The sequence below is a fragment of the Gobio gobio genome, assembly GCF_949357685.1.
Source record: "Gobio gobio genome assembly, chromosome: 24".
Lineage (NCBI taxonomy): Eukaryota > Metazoa > Chordata > Actinopteri > Cypriniformes > Gobionidae > Gobio > Gobio gobio.
In genome coordinates, this window is record NC_137120.1 from 5,961,386 (window position 1) to 5,984,613 (window position 23,228).

At 39.6% G+C, this 23,228-nt stretch overlaps 2 protein-coding genes across 3 annotated transcripts; one reads left to right on the forward strand and one right to left on the reverse strand.

Annotated features, from left to right (window-relative positions):
- Nucleotides 1-1,803: 1,803 nt before the first annotated feature.
- Nucleotides 1,804-16,068, reverse strand: LOC307120679 (SLAM family member 9-like). Its single transcript, XM_079807809.1, has 6 exons — nt 15,423-16,068; nt 11,882-12,217; nt 6,893-7,192; nt 6,565-6,711; nt 4,025-4,366; nt 1,804-2,618 (listed from the first exon to the last, which is right to left on the reverse strand). The coding sequence occupies exons 1-6, from the start codon at nt 15,463-15,465 to the stop codon at nt 2,527-2,529; spliced, it is 1,260 nt and encodes a 419-aa protein (XP_079663935.1). The 5' UTR covers nt 15,466-16,068; the 3' UTR covers nt 1,804-2,526.
- On the forward strand, nt 14,983-21,524 carry LOC307120680 (natural killer cell receptor 2B4). Of its 2 annotated transcripts, none has more exons than XM_079807811.1 (4): nt 14,983-15,116; nt 19,952-20,272; nt 20,358-20,660; nt 20,747-21,524. In XM_079807811.1, the coding sequence occupies exons 2-4, from the start codon at nt 19,996-19,998 to the stop codon at nt 20,923-20,925; spliced, it is 759 nt and encodes a 252-aa protein (XP_079663937.1). In that variant the 5' UTR covers nt 14,983-15,116; nt 19,952-19,995; the 3' UTR covers nt 20,926-21,524. The 2 variants fall into 2 exon arrangements, with proteins under 2 accessions (XP_079663937.1, XP_079663936.1); XM_079807810.1 differs by lacking the exon at nt 14,983-15,116 and adding an exon at nt 16,829-16,986.
- Nucleotides 21,525-23,228: the final 1,704 nt, after the last annotated feature.

Consider the following 23,228-nt stretch of genomic DNA (forward strand, 5'->3'; position numbering starts at 1 on the left):
CTTGGTGATGTAAGGCTTGGATGAGCTGCTCGGCCATGGAAACCCATTCCATGAAGCTCTACACACTGTTCTTGAGCTCATCTGAAGGCCACAGGAAGTTTGGAGGTTTATTGACTCTGCAGAAAGTTGCCGACTTCTGCGCACTGTGACCCTCAGCATGCGCTGACCCCACTCTGTGATTTTACGTGGCTGAGTTGCTGTTGTTCCCAATTGCTTCCACTTTGTTATAATACCACTAACAGTTGAGCGTGGAATATTTAGCAGTGAGGAAATTTCAGGAATGGACTTATTGCACAGGTGGTAACCTATCACACAGAGAATTTTTTTTCAAAATTGTACCTTTCGGGGTACAACAGCTTGTCACTGGGGCTGTACCCTTAAAAGGACATCTTTGTACCTTTTTACCAAAAAAAGGTTCATAATAGTACCTTAAGGTATATGTATGTGTACTGATATGCACCTTTTAGGAGTAAAAAAGTTACAAAGATGTCCTTTTAAGAGTACTGCCCCAGTGACAAGCTGTTGTACCCCTAAAGGTAAAATTTTGACACTCTTTTTGTATCACGCTTGAGTTAACTGAGCTCCTGAGAGTGAGCCATTCTTTCACAGATGTTTGTAGAAGCGTCTGCCTAGTGCTTGATTTATACACCTGTGGAAGTGATCGGAGGAACACCTGAATTCAGTGATCTGGAGGGATGTCCTAACACTTTTGTCAATATAGTGTACGTTACTTGCAGGGACGCCGCTAGCAATTTTGGGCCCTATGAAAGAAAATGATGTTTGGCCCTCTACCACACCAAGCTATCCAAAATCTTTGTCTGCAATTTAATAATACTGACCAATTAAGCTCCGCTCGCTCAACCCAGAATGCCCCAATTGGCTGATGAAACATTGATTAAATTTAAGAACAAAACTTAATGAAGTGGTCAATGAATCATGTCTGATCAACTCCATTCATCTTATGATGTGTCCTATCTCATGCTGTTCACTTTTCATAATCGACATAGACAGATCGACAACATAGACATAAAAAACCCACATTATAATATTTAAACATAAATATAAAAATAAATACCTTAATGGCTGCAACAATTATAGCACGTCATGTCGGAGTGGGATATGAGTAAACGTAGTTTTACCGGTGAGTGTGAGGGGTTCATGAGTGGAGCGTTTTGCTGGATTTTGCCGGAAATGCGCCATCATTTTTTTATATTTGTAAAGGCCTTTGCACACTGAGTCTGAAATTCGCATGCGAAATTTTCGCACGTCAAAAAATAAATTCGACCTCACGTTATGTCAATTACGTTTGCACACTGCCTCCGAAACTTTCGTTTGTCAAAAAAAAAAATAGGAACAGGTTCGATTTTCTGCGTTTTTCGCATCCGTTTTTCCATCTACAGTGCTGATGCCCAACCTAAAACTGCTGGCAATGCTGGTGAATGAATCGGCAGTGCTCAGATACCTACATATACAAATATTATTGTATCAAAAATACTACAAATATTATTATATCAGACTTGCACCTGTACAAATACAAGAATCAGACTACTATAGTCAATGGCTTCTTATTTCTTCCAAAATATCTTCCTTTGTGTTCAGCTTGAGGAAAGAAATACAGGTTTGGAAAAACTTGAGGGTGAGTAAATGATGACAGAATTTTCACAACCGACTTCAGATCGATAGATTTAACGCTATATGAGTTTACACAAATAAAAAAATTATTTGTGACTGTTCCTGATAATTTCACTGCTGGGAAAACATCATAAATCCACATTTCTTAAAAATAAGGAAGCAAGTCCATTTGTCCATTTGTAAATGTATATATTTGATTTCCGACACTGGAAGTAACTCACAAAGTCAAGTTTCAAAAGTTTTGACATTTGATGCAGTGAATGGGTGTTAGAAAATGTAATAACTCAAAGTTAAAACTACTGTTACTGTCAAAAATGCAGGCTAATAATTTTAATGGAAAATAATGAAATACTGCAAAATGCATATTAACTGTATGTCAACTTACTGCATAAAGTGAACATTTGTATGGATACATGAGTAATTCTACTGCAAATTATATAAGTATGAAAAATATACTTCCGAAGACAGAAGTTGACACTACTTAAAACAATTTTTTAAAATAATATTAACAAGTAAAAAATCCATGTTTTGTTTTTAATGAGGCTTAAATTAGTTTCACACAAAAATTGCAGTCTCTCATTCACATTATAAAACTGATTATAAAAAGATAAACATTTAAACACCCGTTTTTGTTCTGTTCATTATCACTGTTCAGATCAGTGAAACTGACACTATATAATGTAACAGACATGAAATACACATGCCATGAATATCTGCATAACAGACAGGATCACAGTTAATGGTAACGCATCCCATCAACTTTAAAATAACAAAAAAACGTTAGTGCGAAGTTAAAAGAAACCGTTTGTCGTTACGTTTCCCAGGTATGAAGCATTCATTTCAAAGACATTTTCCAGATGTTAAAGCTTGTAAAAGCATACAGGGATAATGCCGCTATAGACGAGAGCTTTCAGAGATCTGTCCATTCTTCATCAGTGATTTAGTCTCCTCTGGCTCGGATGAATCCTCTCTGCTTTCCGAGGAATCTGTAAGATAGTATCAAAAAATGTTGATGTTACAATTACTCAAATATGCCTAAAATATACAAGAGGGGAGAATAAAAACATCCTGCAAAATACAGTAGAACAAAAATAACTTATTTATCACTGCATCTATTTAGCTCATGTTGGCAACTGACACTGCAAATCTTTTATTTCTGTAATATGACCTTTCACCTGCCATTAGATATTGATATGATTAACCTCTTAAGCTCTGGGAACATTTTGGGGGATTTCCGCTTGGATTTGGCCTACCCAAATTTAAAAGCTTCCCATACCCATAAGCTAACCCCCCACTGCCAAAAAGAGGTGCTTTTTTATTTTTTTTGGTTATAAATTCATGTATAACAAGTGTATAACAAGTATCCGCTAAAATTCAGGCTTTGGTGAATGAGCAAACAGACGGAGCGCAATAGAATAGGAACGCAATAATTTTGACTAAAATATACATGTTTATAAAATATTTGTTGTTGGACAATAAATGTGCCATATGTGGAACCTATGCATTTTATATGAAAGTGACCATTATAATGTGGTAATGAAATATAGGCTAACATGCTTTTGTTTTTATTTTCATTTTTAGTTTAGTGATTTAAAAACAAAATTATTCATTAGAAAATACCGGGATATATACCGTGTATCGCCATTCAACCAAAAAAATACAGAGATATTATTTGTTTGGCCATATAGCCCAGCCCTACATGATACAGACAAAAATCTAGGAATCTAGTGGAAACGGCCCAAACCGTCTGCAGGGTGCTAGAGCACACAGGGCCTGAGTTATACACTTTCAAAACTGAATTTATAACCCCAAAAAATAAAGAAAGCGTCTCTTTTTTATGGGGGGGGTGATGGTATCACAGCTCAAGACAACATATACTAACATGTTTATCACTTTTAGCAGTTTTTTATGTAACTTCAAAGGGTTTCCTGTAAAATTACACCAAAATTGTGTATTTAGAGACCACTGTATGTGGGTATGGGAAGCTTTTCAATTTGGCTCGGCCAAATCCAGGCGGAAATGGTACCAGAGTAATTTAGTGCAAATAAGTTACTTAATGAAACCAATGCCAAAGTGATGCATATCTCCAGAAAGCAGACATTCTAAGCTTTCAAATGCTTTAAAATGTTCATATGAGGTCAGAGCTCCTCCACAGACATTTAACATTTAAAGAATAGACTTGATGATGTCATTCCGGACCCGGTACATGGTCTGCGGAGTTTAAGAGGTTAATGAAGCTTTTAAAATTGCACTGGATTGACGTCTCCTGCACTAGATGATTAAATCATATTTTAATGCAATATGGGAACTGCTCGCTAAATTTAGCCAATAAATCCAGTAAAATGTATTATTTGGTCTACCTTCATTATAACGACAGAATTGAGCTACTCGCCTTGGACAAGAAAAGTCTTGGAGATCGTACTTCTCCCATTCCTGGTGATATTTAGCTTATAAACTCCAAAGTCTGTAGGTCTGAAGTCATTGATTGTGAGATATCCAGTCTTTCGATTCAGGTGTACTCTGTCCTCATGATGGTTACAAACGCTATTGTTCAGTTCATTCAGTCTGGCGATGACATCAAATGGGTTTGTGCGATCTGTGCCCGCTTCTCCAAACCTCCACTGCAGCACATCGCAACTTTGTATTTTAGTTATGCCAGTGTTTAGAGTGACGGACTGTCCCAACATCACTGACACCGTCTTCAGTTCAACTTTCTCAGGAACGTCCCCGCCAGCTGAACAATCAGGAATGGAGATCGAGATTAAACATTGTAATGGTGTTTGATGACAGAATAGACTGTCATCAAACTAAATTGTTTATATATACACAATATATATAATACACATATATACACATGCCCGTCTTGGTGAGTATCCTAGCAAGCATAGTACAGGGATGAAAGTGAAAAAAAATATTCTGACTGACAAAACAAGAAAATAATTGTATTTCACTATTTAAAGTAGATGATTAAATAACAGAGCTGGCCGTCGGGAAGGGCAGTGATATGTTTTGGTTAACCGGCTGGAAGATTCCATAACCCCGGGACGTCGGGCTAGTGATGTTGCGAGCCCTGTCATGTTTAAACCATAGACTGTAAAAAAATATGGACGTAGTGTCCGTGACGTCACCCATAGGATGTAGGGTCGAGCTGGCCGTTGCCATCTTGTCAGCACGTCATCGCATGTCACTCCCGGATAACAGAAAATAGGCAAAGAGGCAGGACGTGGGTGCAGCTGAGGTGACGCGATGACTAATGGTGCGTTCACACCGGACGTGAATGGCGCGATTTGCACGAGTGATTTACATGTTAAGTCAATGCAGAGACACGAAATGGCCTCATTCGCGCGAATCGTGCCGCAGAATGCCATTTCGCGTCTCTGCATTGACTTAACATGTAAATCACTCGCACGCAAATTGAGCGTTTTGAACGCGTAAAAAAATCAGGAGCTTGCTCTAGTAGTGACAACAATGAGGAGAAAATCTGTATATTAATATCTGGTTCAGACAATATGATTATCACTGTGATAACATTAAATGACATGAAACACAACCCAGTCTCTTTTTGTTAAATGCAAGTTTATGTTTGATCAATAATACAAAAGTATAAGTAAAAGGTAAGTAAAAGGTACAATAAGCTATACATGACATAAAGCAAACAATTCAGTCAAACATTCAAAGTCAGTGCTAGTAGGCTACAACTGTAACGTAAAGTTATAGCCTAAAAATAGAAAAGTTAACGAAACTTCACTTTGCCCTCGGCCTAAACGATTTGCCAGGGAACAAATTATAGATCCATGAGACCAAAGATCGGCCGTTACATCTACACAAGACGAATTATAGCTCGAGACACCACAGAGACATCAGAGGCAGACGGCAGAAGGACTGGCCGAGGAAAGGCTGCTCTCGCCGGGGTAAATGAGCACGGAGCGCCGCTGATCCACTGGAGCTCACAACTCCGAAAACGGCAGATAAAATTTTCAAATAGGCGCTCTTTTTAAAAGTAAACCACAGATTTGAGCTTTAAACAACTACATTATCGCCTGAAAAAGTCTTAAAACACATTAACAGTAGATTTTGACAAAAAAAGACCTGTAAACACAGCCCATGTCAGCCATTTCTCAACGAGAAGAGCCGGCTGGAAGAAGCCCCTCCTATGACGCGAATTTGTGTCTGTTGTGCAGTGAATGTCACGCGCGAATGAAGCGAGTAAACTCAAAATAGCGCGATTTATTCACGTCAATCGCGTCCGGTGTGAACGCCACATAACAGACAGCAGACAAACGGAAATCCACCTGTCACTCAAAGTGGCCACGCCCTTAATTATGCAGAACTTTAAGGCTTTATATAATGCAAACAAATGAGTTATAAAAAAATTCACCCCCCACAGTTGTCATGAAGGGCAAAATTAGCCATTTAGACCAGAACCACAATTTGTCCCAGACGGTTTTTTTCTGCTGTGAAGTTGGGCATTTTAACATGAGGATAATGAGATTCTGGAGTCCCTTCTGGAGTCTGTCTCTAGTGGCCAGTCGAGGAATTGCTTCAAAAGAAACTGCGGGAGGTTGCCACTTGGTTTAAACGCAACCCAGATAACAAATTTTGGTTCTCAGAACGTTCCCTGAACAGACATCCTAAAGTTCTCTATTGGTTAGCCAGGAAAGTTCTCTTCACGCAAATAGAAGGTTCCCTGTTGGTTTGGAGAACGTTCCTTTAACCTTCCCAGAACGTTCTCAGAACGTTCCTCTAACCTCTTTACTCCGATATCATTTACCCTGCCGTACGTCAGTAAACGTCCAGCATTCCCGCGTCCCATTTGGTATAAGCGGCATGGAAGACGGATGAATGGACGTCAATAATCAGTAGCCTACTACAAACCATGTCTTGTTTAGAACTTGTTTAATCAATAGAAATGGGAATTGATTAATTCCTTACCCTCTTGATCTGGATTTCTATATTTCCTGTGGATGGTGAATATCCCAACAGCAGCCACGGCTAGGACAATTAATCCAACGAAAAAACAGATCAGCACTATATGACTGGACAATAAACCTCTTTCTGTTTTGATCAACGACTCGTCCACTGTAAAACAATAGATCAGACCGAGTTAACGTACAAAACTTGTGAGTATATGCAAAAACTGAGATCTGAAATGGGTCAGATGACAAAAATGTCAACGTTGTAATTATGGGAAACCTGAGAACTGGAAACAAAGTTGAGAGGTGTCAATAATGTAGAGAAGAAGAATTCAGCGCTGACGTACCAGGACATGCGTAACAGAGTTGAGTGATGTCCAGATGTTGAGTCTGGTGGCTGATGGGATTGTTCAGCACACAGCTGTAGGTGTTTTTATCCTGATATTCCACCTCCAGAGGTAGAGAGAGACTGATGCTGAGATCAGACACACTGATGCTGGACAATAAACTGTTTCCTTTGTACCAGGAGAGAGTCACATGACTCAAATTCACCACTGAACACACCAGTGAACAATATGATGATGATGATGATGATGATGATGAACATTGTGAAGAGTTACTGCTGATGACAGGAACAGGCAGACGAGCTGGAAAACATGAGAGAATAAACAGACAACTGTAATTTACAGGTGAATCAACTGTTATAAATATTAATATTTACCTAAATAGAGGCACCTTGATAAAATAGTTTGAAGAAATGTGTACACTTTCTACTAATCAGACTACAGCAGAAAGGGGAAATCAGGGGAGTCACTACTGTGAAATTTGGCATTATTGGCAAACACGTTTTACTCCCATCATGTGACGCATTTTTCAATAAGAAGAATAATGTAGCAATTGAATTATGAGTTATCGCAGCGAGACAGTTAAGTAAAAAAATAGTGATATATTCTATTTACACCATGTAAAAGTAGCAGTTCTTTGCAATATGTGTAAGTAGTAATTACATGCTATTTATACTTTATTTTGACAGATACATACTATTTGCACCTCAGTATTGTTGTACATTAACAGGATGTAATAAAAACAGTGTAAATAATTATATTTATTAAAATTATCAAATGGAGGCTGTCTTAATGGGACAATAAAAGCCCTCCCTACACCTACCTCTAACCCTCCCAAATAAATGCTTTTATTATTATAAAAAAAAATCGTTAGGAAATGTATTTCCATTTTTAGAACATTTTCTTAATTTGTACGGAAAGTAAATGCCTTTCCGATGAGATATGTGATGGAAAAAGAGAGAAGAGCGAGTTCGGCAAAAGGCGAATCCGAACCCGGGTGGATCAGTCAAAACCTAGATCTTTAAGCCTTAAGTGACTACGCCACTGAAAATGTTGAAATGAGTCCGTCATTTTTTTAAATCTTGTTTTTCCAAACAGGCATTGTTAGGCGGAGCTACGTCCCAAAAATGTACTTATTTGATTCCTAACCTGAAGTACTAAACTTTTTATTAACTTTGGTGTTTTTGACGTAACCTGAAAATAATGACTTTTTAATGTCCCAAACCAAATATACAATTTTTTCTTATGTGGCAGAAATGGTATTAAGATGCATTTTGGTCGATCGGATCACAAGTGGGGTTAAATAGAGGTGTAAACGGGGTCTAAAACGTTTTGAGCTTGTCCACTTTCAAACTCTTCCAGAGGTAGTGGAAAACACATTTGACTGGCTTGCTTTCGTAGTGTAGACGCTCATGTGGTCGAATATGTTCGAAACAGCCACTAAAAGACCCCCTACTCTCCGCCTACTGATGTAACACGTAAACATTATGGGAAGCGCGCTAGCCAGACGGGATTTAAACTTTGTGGCTGAAGACCCAAGTTTGGTTTGAAAAAAAAAAACACGTACCAAGCACAATGTTCGCTCACCATTCCTGATTTGTAACACACACTCACAGCGTTCGCTGGTCTTGCGGCTGTCAGAGCAGAAATGAAAGCGAGACTATTTCGTCCATTAGATTGAAATAAATAAATACTTGCCAGCATTTAACCCTATGGGAGTCTTCATTTATGGGTCACACACAGGGCCTTCGGGTCAAAAATGACCCGGAGGGCGGGATTAAGATAAAATTTTTTTTGAGTAAAATCAATGAAATATATTTTTGTTCAATAATATTTTTTCTTTTCTTTTTTGGTGTTTTGAGATAATTTTATGATTAATAATTAATATTTATGCAATAATTATGACCCATTTTTTCCCATTGAATATAATAAAAAATGTATATATATATACATTTTCTTCTTATGTGGCAGAAATGGTATTAAGATGCATTTTGGTCGATCGGATCACAAGTGGGGTTAAATAGAGGTGTAAACGGGGTCTAAAACGTTTTGAGCTTGTCCACTCAAATTCACCAAGTCCGAAACTTGGTGAATTTATTGGTACTTGGTATATGAACACTCAAAAAAATTGGGGACAGGATTTGAAAAGTCTAAGTGATCGTAAAAAAAAAATTGTCATATTCAGGACCTTCGGGTCAAAAGTGACCCCCATAGGAAATTAATGGGAAATTAGTTTTTTTCTGCATACAATCTAAAAATCAGCCAGGATGCAGAAAAAAAGGACTCAACAGTGAAGGGGTGAATCTCTGAAACATCAAGAGTGCAAAACAGACAAAAAAAAACACACACACACACTTAAACACACAAAAACACACGCACACACAAATTAACGCGTGCCATTCCAAAACCTAATTGTGTTTTTGTGTGTGTGTGTGTGTGTGTGTGTGTGTGTGTGTTTTTTTGTCTGTTTTGGACTCTTGATGTTTTAGAGATTCACCCCTTCACTGTTGAGTCCTTTTTTTCTGCATCCTGGCTGATTTGTAGATTGTATGCACAAAAAAGCTCTGCATTTTCATATTTTTGCCAATTTCCCATTCATTTCCTATGGGGGTCATTTTTGACCCGAAGACCCTGTGTGACTTTTTTGTGTGTTCATATACCAAGTACCAATAAAGTCACCAAGTTTCGGACCATTCCGATGAAGCTACGATTTTTAACATTAAAAAAAAAAAAAAAATCGGGTCAGAAATGACCAAAGACCCCCAGAGGGTTAAAGAAATACAAATCTAGAAATGCATCCAAATTACAGCGAAGCGCAACCGCACGGTGCTCTGCAGTGGACAAAAAGGATATAAATAGTGAATTTTGAGGTGATATATTCTTGAAAACTCAGAGATGTGGATTCGGCCAGCAATTAAATCACCACACAATCTTGGTGTTTGTCAAAAGCAGTGGGTAATTCGGCCAGGGATTTTTACGCAGGTGGTGGGAGACGGACAGCAATAAAATCACTGACTAGCCCCTAACGATGACAATACCTTACAACCGCACGAGAAACAATTACCATCCGATTACGGCTTCAGCCAACTCCTTCACCACTAACGGAGCGAACTGGAAAATCAAACTTTTCCAGAAACCACAATATCATGGCCACCAACAAAATTCAGCAAAGATTGTTCTTGCTCCGGCTATAACTTCTGGATATTCAGCAGCGGAGCCACAACAGAATGAATGGCTTCACTCGCTTCTTTCTCCGCCGCCATTACTGAACTACAACTCAAACTGGCGCACGGCATCAACGTCATCGTTCTCAGCCATTCCCTCTGTTCGCTGATTGGAGCGGTAAAAATGTGATCTGAGAAAACATAATATATACCGCAGTCCCAGACAGAGTACTGAAGGAAAATGAAAATCAGTGTTTCCCACACATAGACTAATTTGTGGCGGTGCGCCACAAAATCAACACGGGCTGCCACATATTGCGTGTCGTTATTCTTTTTTTAAAAATTTTTTTTACCCTATTTAAAACACGCAGCGTATTCGTTCAGCTGCACTTTCTTTCCCTGCTCTCCCTCCGTCTCTCTGTCACTCACGCACGTCTCTCGCTCTCAAACGCCAAACCTGCTTTTGTTATGAAGCAAAGTCTAAGCTTTTACATTTTTTAAAAGTTTTAATACGGAATTCAAACAATAAATAGCGTTTTGGCGCTAATGTGGCATAACTGTTAAAGCCAGAGGCAACATGCTCTCATCTCCCGGCGGCGCTATTTATTTATTTAGTTTTGGTACTAAATAGGCCTATTATTTGTGCAATAATTATGGTCCATTAATGACCATTTAATGAATTAAATAAAAATAAATACTTATAATATATTTTTTCTTATTTATATATCAATTAGTGTAGTAATTAATGTTAAAATGGAGAAATCCAATGCAAATTAGTCATTATGTATCTGGAAAAATAATTAATTTAATTTGTAATGCCATGGTTTACCCACTATAGGTGTCTGTATGGCTCTTTAATCAATATACATGGATCTAGTCGAGTTGCTCAAAAAAAGTATTGCAGATCATAACTGCTTACTTATTTTTAGGTTTTGCATTTGAATACATTTAGACATGATCAAACACTAGATTTCTTTAAATGTGAAATTTTAAAACATTAATAACTTGCATCCTAATATTTTTAATGATACTTATACAAGAACACACAAGTGAATATTAATGAATGTGAGCAAATATCATTTAAAATAGTTTGAAATAGTGCTAAAAAGGCAAACTTATGTTTCCTTATATGTACAGTAGGCTATTTACATATGAATTGATACTGAATCAAGATCGAAATAAATCGATATTTGTGCCAATCACCAACCCCAAATACCCCACCCTAATCAAACCACAAATTGGTTTCTAATCTGTGGGAAACACTGGAAAATTGAGCGGAAGTACGTAGGAGGGCGGAGCCAGACTAGAGCTTCTGTACTCCTATTGGTCAATGCCACAGATGTGACGGAACCCGCCGTGGAAGACAGAGAAAAAAATCAAACATGCTAGTCTTTCTGTCATGACATGCTGAAGTATCAGTTGGTTGTCGTTCACTATGACACACTTTACTAGATAAAACAATCTATTCTTGTATCCTGACGCACACCATCATTTACGAATATTGATTAAGAGACAAAAATGTACTTGTAAAAGTCCTAAATACAGTCTCCGCAAATGCCAAACATTTCATTATCTCTCTTTTTGGATTGATTGTCTCAAATTATATAGGCTATACCGGGCTGTGACTCATGTTACCCTTTACAAAAGAAACCAGATACTGGAGGTTCAGCTTGCATTTAGGATAATGGAATGATGGGGCTCAGTGGAACTTGGTTAAATTTCTCACTATTAGTCAGTTTTGCTGCTGACTGACATACTGACATTATGTCCAGTAGGGAACAATACTGCAAAGCAATGAAATCAAACCGACTATATTTGAACTACTCACCATAATAAACCAAAACACTAATTTTTTTGGATGGGATCTCTTTTCCTCCAATGATCTGTAGTTCATAAAGTCCAGATTGTTCAGTTGTGGTGTTTGTGATGGTGAGATCTCCAGTTTGATCGTCCAGCTTCAGTCTGTCTCTGAATCTCCCATCAAGAGCATCACTGTATAACGAGACCTTATTGATCATTTTGTTGATCTGAGCTATACGAGTGCGGTCAGGTCCAAACGTCCACAGTATCAGCTCAACGCTCTGTGTTTCAGGAAGCTCGGCATGTAGAGTGACAGATTCCCCCTCCATCACTGAGATCACTTCATCTTCAGCACCAAACACACCTGAAGAACAAACAAACAGTTTCTCAAATGGAGATCATTCCTGTCTAAACAACTTCTTGAGACTTAAAGGATTAGTTCACTTTAAAATGAAAATTAGCTCATAAGTTATATAAAAACATATCCCGGCTTTTCCCATTTTTATTTTGAAGCCCAAAAAAGGTAATCCATACAACTGCAGGGGTTAATAAAGGCCTTCTGAAGCGAAGTGTAAGAAAAATATACATATTTGTGACTTTATAAATTAAAATCACTGGCTTCTTGTAACAGCCGTACACGAATCGAGTTCCGGTGGAAGAGTGACCTCTGATTCGACACATGACGTATTGACGAACGCTGAAGCGCAGAGGATAGAGTGAAACAAAACACCGGTCATTTTTGTGGGAGGAGCTAGAGTTTGTTGTTTGAACTGTGACGCTGCCTTCACACGGGGCGTCGGCGTTAACGCTTGTCGGAGGGCGTGGCTGAAGCTTGGTGCTGATGCGACCGTCATAGTGACAACAGCCAATCACATTACTTGCCGCGTCTCCTCTAGGGTTGCATGAACGCAATTGGTTAGCTCTAGGGTACTTGCATAGGGTGATCGGATTGGATGACGCCTGCGTTGGCGCTTGAAAAATTGAGAAATCTTCAACTTCTGCCGCTTGCAACGCGAGTGAAGTGACGCGACGGAACCCACAATCCAGTTCGGCAATGCATGACGTCACCCATTCAAAGTAAATGAGAAGCGTTAATGCCGACGCCCCGTGTGAATGCCGCGTGAGACACGTCTACTCCAAGTGGTAACCTACCAAAGTTTCTCTTCAAGCCAATACGTAAGTGACCTAAACTGTATTTCATCGACTGGCCACTAGAGACAGGCTCCAGAAGGAGCAGAATCTCATTGAGCGCCATGTTAAAATGCCCAACTTTACAGCAGAAAAAAACATGTTTATATAGTCTGGTACAAATTGTGGTTTTGATCTATATGGCTAATTTTGCCCTTCATGACGACTGTGAGGGGGTGAATTTTTTTATAACTCATTCGTATACATTATATTAAAGCTTAAAGCTCTGCATAATTAAGGGTGTGGCCACTTTGAGTGACAGGTGGATTGCCGTTTGTCTGCTGTCTGTTAGTCATCGCGTCACCTCAGCTCCGCCCACGTCTAGGGTTGGGTATCGTTTGGGTTTGTTTCGATACCGGTGCCAAACCGATACTTTTAAAACGGTACCGGTGCCTAAACGGTGCCTGAACCGATACTTTTAAAAAAAGAGCCACAAAACGAGGTGGATGAGATTAAGAATGGCTTTTTATTTATTTATTTAAATTGAACTATTTATTACAAGTTTAAAGTATACTTAAATATATAAATATAAATAAATACAAAACACAATTTACTTAACAAATTCACAGTAAAACTAAAGCCACCTGACCCAACTTCAATAGGCCTAATTTAACTCTAAATAACAGTTACAGTAATAACAGCAGTCGTCTGTATTCTTGGTCTGCTACAAACAAGCTTCAGCTTTATTTTGCAGAAATATGACCATATTCTCTGGCTAAATATTCTAAAATGCATCGCCTTATTGTTTCCATGGCGACGCGTCATGCTTCTCACATGACACACAGCAGCCGCTGTATGACAGCTCAGCTGTATTGGGTTTATTTTGTTTTTTTTTCTTGTTAACTATGTTATGAACTCTGATATTCTGATTTTCAAATATGTGTGAGTGAATGTGTGTTAGTTGATCTATACTGCGTGATGGGGGCCGCAGATTTTATTTACATCACGTAAATTCATTCACGTCTCACGAAATACATGAAAGTAAGTGACCGCTGAACTGGGAGAAGAATAGAGTAAACTATTGAGTTACTATATAATGTGTATCTGATATGAATAAAACACGTAGTCAAGTTATAACTGTCTGAAAGGATTGTTATTGCCGCTTCCATAGACATCAGTGTTTGTTTTTTTGCTAGTACTTATGAGCATTTAAATGTCTGAAACCTAAAATAAACATTATGTAGTTGAAAACACTGAATAGTTCTGATATGTGACGAGCGCTGAGCGTGTCTGTCTCTGGCTCGGCGCCAGCCAAAAGCGCGAAAGCACGTTTGAATTTAAGTGGCACCGAAATCTGCGTTCAGATTCGGTCTGGTACATACCGGTTATATAGGTACCCGTACCGGGTTTCGGTACCCAACCCTACCCACGTCCCGCTCCTTTGCCCATTTTCAGTTATCCGGTAGTGACGCTCGTGATGACACACTGTCAAGATGGCAACGGACGACTTTCAGGCTTCAAAACTACTCTTCAGAAACACTACCGGTGATGTCACGGACACTACGTCCATATTTTTTTAACATTCTATGGTCTACTCTCACCTGAGCTTACGTTACTGCTACTTCATGCGTCAGGTCAGAGGTCACTCTTCCACCGGAACTAGACTTGTGTGTACAGCCATTACAGCAATTATACTTAATAGCGTTATAAATCTGGATATTTTTCTTACAAAAACACACAGCTTCACTTCAGAAGGCCTTTATTAAAACCCCGGAGCCGTGTGGATTTCTTTTATAATGGATGGATGTGTTTTTTGGCCTTCTCAGGTACCATTCACTCCCATTATAAAGCTGGGAAGAGCCAGGATATTTTTTTGTGGATTGTGTTTGGCTGAAAGAAGAAAGTCATATACACCAAGGACGGCTTGAGGGTGAGTAAATCATGGGATAATTTTCATTTTGGGGTGAACTAACACCCAATTTAATACAGTTTTAGATAGTAGTTTGTCATTGGGTCATTTTCTGGAGCTTGCTGCCTTCATCCCCATTTGCTCTTATGAAAAAACAACAACATGGATGCTCTGATAGCATCTTTTATGACCAGAAATATGGTCATGGGTTACGAAGGTCATTAGGGTGAGTAAATCATGACAGAACATTCATTCATTTTTAAGTTTTATTTCTATAATCATTCAGTTTCAGCTACTCGTTCTTTACACAAAAAATAAAGGTTTAAATAAACAATAATAGTGTTTATGCCAACATCAGCATTTTAATAAGACTTGTTGCCTTAAGTACGGTAGGCTAGTTAAATGAAGTCTCTCAATAATAAAAACATTGTAAAATATTTAGTTTAACTGCAAATGTACTTAAACGCTTGAAACCAAGCAAAAGACGATAAATGAAAACTAACGTCTATGAGGTTTTAAATTCTGTACTCACCTTTCAAGAGTAAAAGGCAGATAAATAAAACACAGATCATCATACTGATGGAGAGTGAAATGTGGTGAAGATGCCGTGGCTCATCGGTTCCGTTGACAGCTGACAGCGACGATTAACATATTTGTTCTATCGTATTATATATAACAACAACAGAGACTTGGTGAATTATATTCTTCATTACTGCTGGTAGTAAATCTGCGTAACTGCGAGGAAAAGTTGGGATTCGGAAGTAGGTTAATGTCAGGAAGTTCCTCAGATAGGAATGAAGGGTGTCGGCTCATGACGCAGTGATATTGTCACTCAACTCAAAAAAAGCGACCTTTAACTATTACTGAATTCTCTCTCGTCCGTGTTAAAACCACGTGAACTCCGTTTCAATTATACTGTTTCAAGTGTTTCTCTCTCAACGTTACCGAGTAAAACGTACAAACGAATAAACACAATATAATGCAGGGTCCCTTATGCAAACTAATTGTTAGAAGTGATTGAAGGTCAATAACAACAACACGTAAAATAAATTAATATTAGTCCTCATGGCAGGTGCCGCTTTTCCACAGCCTATATTTACTATATTCATGTCAGTTTATGGAATGCTAAACAGGGATGAGGAAATCCGAGTGTTGCTGGAAGTGGCTTTAGTGAGGCCAACAGGGGGCGCTCATCCTGTGGTCTGTGTGGGTTTTAAGCTGCAGTTCAACCTAATGACCACTTGAGGATAATGGTGTACAGTGCATTGTACTTGTTTTCAGTCCATGCTGGCTGGCATGATACTAAAATCGACCCCAAATCAAACTGACATGTTCTTATATATAAAAAAAAAGGAGTGTGTTGATAGTTATATTAACAACAAATGTGGTATTGTTAGTTGGTTTCAACTTTCGGCACATGCTATTTCAGCAGAAGATCATTTCAATGCACTTCTGCAACCAGCTCAATTTCTGAGTCAAACTGAAACCTGCTGTGGTCTGATTTCTTAAGACCTACAACGATATGTGGGTTTTATTTTGTTGAGTGGACAAGTTGTGCATTTTATGCCTCCTTTGGCTCAAGGGCTTCTTCCTGTCCTGATAACCTTTACATCACAATGTTTTCCTGTTACTCAGTGCAAGTTAACTGTTAAACAAAGTAGTGAATTCATCGACAATAGTTAAAATTTAAGTGTCAGCACCATTTAACAATCATCATTTACTATTTAATATACAAACAAATGTAACCATTGTGAGAAATTGAACTTTACACACTAGTAATGTAAGATATTGGGAAATTACTTTTTAAATATCAGCAATTTTGAAGGGCCTATACGTGGTAACATGTCTGTCAATAAAAAATAATATTTCCTACCACCAGTTCAAAGGCAAATAAGGACTAGAATAACATATGCAAGTAGAACAAACGCAATCACAGTTAGTGCGGAGCGTGAGCACAGGGAGGGTGGTGGAAAGTGTCAGGTGGGGGGATTCACACTTGGTCACATTTCAAGTTATGTTTTCTCAGTACAGACAACTGCGGAAAAAAATGCTTTGTGGGTTAGTTTTCTTTTGTTTGTGCTTCTGGCGTCTCGTTGGTAAGTTAAAATGTGTTTTTAGCTTTTCAGTTCAATGCAGTTTTTATAATGGTGTTGAAATAGAAACAGGTTATTAACAGTTAATTTAATGGTTTTTGCAGTGTCTGACAAGCTACTCAGCTGCTTTACTGCTACCCAGCTAAAAAAAAATGTTCTAAAAATATTATGCTAAAAGTCCCTTTAGGAAATTGTAATTTATGAAAACGTAATTTCTGAATATTCTTTGAACGTTGAAAACGTAATTTTTTCCTGGTTATGCAAACGTTAAGGGAACATTTGAATGTTCTCTGAACATGCAACAAGTAGTAACATTTAAAAAATGTTAGACAAATGTTTTTGTGCTGATGTTTTGAGAACGTTTCCTGTTAGCTGGGGACAAGTTATTTTTTAAAAGCCACTCTACACCATATGAAATGTAGTACATCTTAGTTCATTTTTAGTGATGCTCCTGCTTTTAGTTGTAGTTTTAGCTTTGACCTAAATGACAAGCTTATCAATCTGTGGTTTTACTGTGATTGTTTTTACAGTATGTGTGCATTTGAGACATAATTCGGTGGGTCACAGACCGGTATTTACCAATCAGAGTCAAAGCAAGAGTACTGGCCCTTTTTTTGCCCACTTCAAGCACGAGCTCCAGACATTTAGGAAAATAAACCCATTTTTATTCAACTTTCCAATTACAACATCTTCCATAACTACACATTTTAAAGCATCAGTTCCATTTTTACTTCCTTTGTGTCAATGCTACTTTGTATTTATTCTGTTGACTTCCCAATGACTTGAAAATAATTTAACTTTTAAATTATAGTGCCAAATTTATGCAAGCTTGTTTCTGCCACAGAATTATATCTAAACTTGGAATTGTGAAGGAAAAAAGTCGGAATTGCGAGTTATTAGTTCCATGATTGTTCCCAAGTGTGTCTTGTTTGCCTATTACCCCAGTGTTTCCTGTGTTCTTGGTCAGATCTTGTCCATTGTTGGATGTGTCGTTGGTGTCCTCATTTCTGCTCCTATGATTCCTGGTTTCTGCTCTTTGTGCTTGGATTGTTGTTTGTTTAAATAGACTCTATACAGAGGAATATACAGTTCAGTTTTGTGCACTGGCTGACTGTCTGAACTAAGAGGAGACTGCTTTTAAGACATTTTTTAAATGTTTTGGTTAAATGAGCCCCTAAATTGAACTCTTCCAGGAGCAAGCTACAAACTCACAAGCCCGCTCCCAAGCCTGGTGACCTCCGCTCTCCTATGCCAGTGTCCCGAATCCAAGGGTCTCAGCTATTCCAAGTCCCATGGTCCCATGTCCAACGGTCTAAACTCTTCCAAGTCCGGTGGTCTCAGTGCTTCAGATACCGGTGGTCCAAAGTCCAGTGGTCTCAAGTCAAGGGGTCCCAAGTCTGGTAGTCTCTGTGCTTCAGGTGTTCCTGAGTCTGGTGGTCTCAAGTCCGGTGGTCCCAAGTTGGGTGGTCTTAGCACTTCCAAGTCAGGTGGTCCCAAGTTAGGTGGTCTCAGCACTTCCAAGTACAGTGGTCCCAAGTCAGGTGGTCCTGGGTCTGGTGGTCTCAAGTCAGGTGGTCCCAAGTCAGGTGGTCCTGGGTCTGGTGGTCTCAAGTCAGGTGGTCTCAGCATTTTCAAGTCGGGTGGTCCCAAGTCGGGTGGTCTTAGCGCTTCCAAGTCAGGTGGTCCTGAGTCTGATTGTCTCAAGTCCGGTGGTCTTAGCGCTTGCAAGTCCAATGGTCCCAGGTCCAATGGTCTCAGTTCTTTTAAGTCTGGTGGTACAAGTTAGGTGGTCATGAGTCTGGTCGTCTCAGTGCTCAGTGGTCCCAAATCAGATGGTCCCGAGTCCATTGGTCCCAAGTCCGGTGGTCTAAGAGCTTCAAAGTCCAGTGGTCACTAGTCCGGGTGGTCTCAGCGCTTCCAAGTTTGCTGGTCCCACCATCTTGTGTGTGTGGGCTGCACACACTCCTCGGCGGCTGCATCTACTGCGGCTCCTCCTGTTAATGGCCAAGGAGACCGTCCCTGAACCCACTGCCTGCCCTGTCATAGCCAGGGAGGCCATAATTGAACTCCCTGTGCCCCTTGTCAGGCCACTAAAGCATCCCTGAACTCTCTGGGCTCTCCATGTCTGTTCCACTGGCACCGCCGTGGTCTTCAGCTCCACTGTGACCTTCAGCTTCGCAGACTCCACCCTGGTCACCTGCTCCATCCAGGCTCTGTGAACTGCCTGCTCTACCTTGGTTCCCCACTCCACCTTAGCTCCTTGCTCTGCAGGCTCCGCTCTGGCTCTCCACTTTGCTAGCTGTGCTTCAGTCGCCATGTCCATTTCCACCACATGGGCCTGGCTTGCTATCCCTTCCCCTGGTCTGCCTCCGCTCCAAGACCCTCCTGGACTCTTGTGTTTGGTCATGGAGCATCTGGAATCTGCTCCTTAAAGGGGGTCTCTGTTACATGTTTTGTGTACCTTGTGTTTCTGTTATTTGGACTTTTAAGTTGTATTCTCACCGGTTCTTTTCCTGTTTTCTGTTTCTAATGCCATTTTGTAGTTGCTTTTTACCCCTTGTGTATATACACCCAGTGTTTCCTTTGTTCTTGGTTGGATCTTGTCCATTGTTGGATGTGTCTTTGATCTCAGTTCTGCTCCTGTGATTCCCAGTTTCTGCTCCTTGTGCTTGGATTGTTGCTTGCTTAAATAAAACTGCATTTGGATCATACTCTTCCTGATCTCTGAATTTTCACCAGCTTCAATCAGAATTGTGGAATATAAACTTGGAATTGCGAAAAAATAAAGAATTTTGAGATATAAACTTGGAATTGAGAAAAAATAAATTCAGAATTGAAAGATATGAACTTTCAGTTTTGAGAAGTCAGAATTATGAGATATAAAAATGTTTAACTGAAACTATTATCCAACAGAAAGTTACTTCAGTAGTGTAGTCTGTGATTGAGAAAGTGCCCCTGTGTGTTTCAGGTGTGTTTGGTGTTGAGACAGATGAAATCGAGTCGGTGTCAGTGATGGAGGGCGAATCTCTCACCCTACAGACTGGTGTGAATAAAATACAAGAGGACGATCTGATAATGTGGATGTGCGGAGACTATTGTATCGCTAAGCTCAACATATCCTCCCAAATCATCTCTGAAAATAACGACAGATTCAGAGACAGACTGGAGCTGGATCAGCAGACTGGATCACTGACCATCACAAACATCAGAACCGCAGACTCTGGGCTTTATAAAGCACAGCTGATTGGACATAAAGTTTCAAAGAAAACCTTCAATGTTACTGTCATTGGTGAGTACCGATATAGGTAGAGGTTCTCTAAAAATGAAATTGACATTACAAATTCTTTATTCATATTTTTCCTCATGTTTTCCAGCTCATCTTCCCATTCCTGCCATCACTAGTTACTGTCCTCAAAATCCTTCATCACCATCAGGATCATCGGTGTCCAAATGTGTGTTACTGTGTTCAGTGGTGAATGTGAGTCATGTGACTCTCTCCTGGTACAAAGGAAACAGTTTATTGTCCAGCATCAGTGCGTCTGATCTCAGCATCAGTCTCTCTCTACCTCTGGAGGTGGATTATCAGGATAAAAACACCTACAGCTGTGTGCTGAACAATCCCATCAGCCATCAGACTCAACATCTGGACATCACTCAACTCTGTCGGCCATGTTCAGGTAGCATCAAACCATCAGTTCAACAGCACATCAGAAGCATATCAATCGTTTTATATACTGATATTTTCTGTTCTTTTTCCGTTAAGAATGTGTCTGCTGTTGTAGTCCCACTGAAGCTGTGATCCAATTGGTCCTCTCTGCTCTGGTGGGCGTGGCTACAGTTGTTGTTCTGGTTTATGACATCACATCCAGAAAAGCTGAGAAGAGAAGAACAGAAAAGAACAGAAAAGAAGAGCTCAGAGCTCAGACATCAATATCAAACTGATTTAGCCCACTATAACAGGAAATGTAAAATAATGTCAAGGATAAAACAATTTTTTTCCGAAGCACTTTTACTGGAGTGAAATACAAAATGTTTGTCTTCATTTTAGAAAAGTTTTTAATACTTTATTAATGCCCTCTAAAACAACATGGCATGCAGCCTGGTCTCGTGTGATTTTTACGTAACCTCTGTTTATGCCACAAAATAGTCTTTTCTTTCATCTACGATATGCTTATCAGTCATTTTCTTCTGTTTTTGTGGTCTGGTGTAGGTATCAGGTCTGTTTCTGTGGCCTGTCAGCATGTAAGTGTTGACAGGAAGTGTTTAGTTTTGCAAACTTGTGACTTCTGAAGAACCTGCCCTTTATGAGAAATGTGATCTATTTCTAGGCGTATTTGCCTGTAAATAATCAAATACACACATAATTATGCCTAAATGTCCATCTTGGAGGTTATATCTTGAGTGATCAATTTTGGGACGTGTTTCAATATTGGATTTGTGCATTATTGTAGGTCTTAAAGTCAAAGCAACCTAACCCTGTGCATGTATCGTTAATGTTAATCAAACAACAACAACGGGAATAAACAAACAGTACTTCAACTTAAAGGTGCCGTGTGTGATTTTTAGCTGCATCCAGCGGTGAGGTTGTGAATTGCACTTGAACGATGCATCTCGAACAAGCCTGGTGTGTGTGTGTGTGTGTGCTTCCCGCTGCCCAGGGTTGCCAGGTTTTCACAACAAACCCGCCCAATTGCTACTCAAAACAAGCCCAATCGCGTTCCAGGGGGGGATTCCCCAGTAAAAATCACATTTGGGGGTAAAATATGTGGTTTTTTTGGCATGGTTGCCTACTAAAATTCGCAATATGGGGCTAAATATCATATAATTGGGGTCGCTTCATCCCACGGACATGAAAAAACAGCCCGCGGCAAAACCACATACTTGGCAACATTGCCGCTGCCTCGCTAGCGTTGCTGAGAGAGATGAGACGTAAACAGTGACGTAGACATGGCTCTGTTGTGGCTCTCAGCAGGTGGAAAAGCAAACCGGTTCTTAGAAGGCTCCTCAGTCGAACCAACTATGAACTGGGACTAGCTCTGGCTCTGAATTAGCTCTAGCACTGCCTTGGTGGAAAAGGGGTAATAGAGAAGCAACGGTGGCCGACACAGGACAAAGATGTCATCGTCAGAGAGAGCAGAGAGTGACTATCGCTCTGTAGAGCAGTTTGTCCATTTATTTTAGGCTACTGTAGAAACATGATGGCGCAAAATGGCAACTTCACTGTAAGGGGACCCGCGTTGTAGAGAAATGGGTCATTCTATAAGGTTATAAAAATGTGACCCAGTAGAAAACAGTTTTACAATTAATGGGTTTATTTCAAATGTATTTGTTGTTGTTTGGTTTTAATCCAGAACTTAAATGTGAGTGAATTTCACGTTGATATATTGTGTGTATGTATGCCTTTAAGAACGCGATCATACACAAAGTTTGATTGTTAGCGTTAGGTATTCCTTTATTTTATTGGTTTATGAGCGTTTTAGTCCGCCTCTGATGCTGTGTATAAATTCTAGAGGAGCGTGAGAGATTGCGGTAATGAAAAGTGGTGTTTAGTCGATAAATCATCGGATTAAAACACTAATATTGTGTATAGTGGCCTGTGTAAGACACACAAGTGTTGAATTAGTGTTTTTTTTTTTTTTTTTACTCAGTTCTCGTTCGTTTGACATCGCGGCAGTCTATCGCGGCCATTTTCTATATAACGTTAGTTAGCGGTGCAGAGGGCTGACGCAGCTGTTTTCAAGTTATTATAACGGCTGATAGACACAAAGACTTAAGACTGGTAACGCTGTTGTCTTTTTCACAACGATGGGAACCTTGAGGACCAGATTGCGCCCCAAATACCCGTGTTATTTGGAGTTCCTCTGGCTGCGAGGGAGGTTCGTGTCGTTGGCTGACGAGGCCGAGAAAGAGCGCGAGGATCTGCGTGAGCCCGGGAGAGAGAGAGCGCGCGAAGAGCTGCGCGGGGACTGGATTCCGGAATCGCTGTATGGTTGCACGTTGAAATTGAGGTATCTGTGTTTGAGTTTTAATTTGTGCTCAGGAGAGTAAAGGTGCCATTTTTTTTTAGTTTCCCGGCCACAACGAACACAAACTACGATTTAGGCCTGGGGTGGGTTGTGAATGACTGGTGTGTGTGTGTGGGCCCACAACATTTAATATTGGTTCATTTTGATATCATTCAGTGCATTGAAAATGTATAAATATTCAGAGTGACGTTTTGATACTCACAGTGAGTCATTTTATAC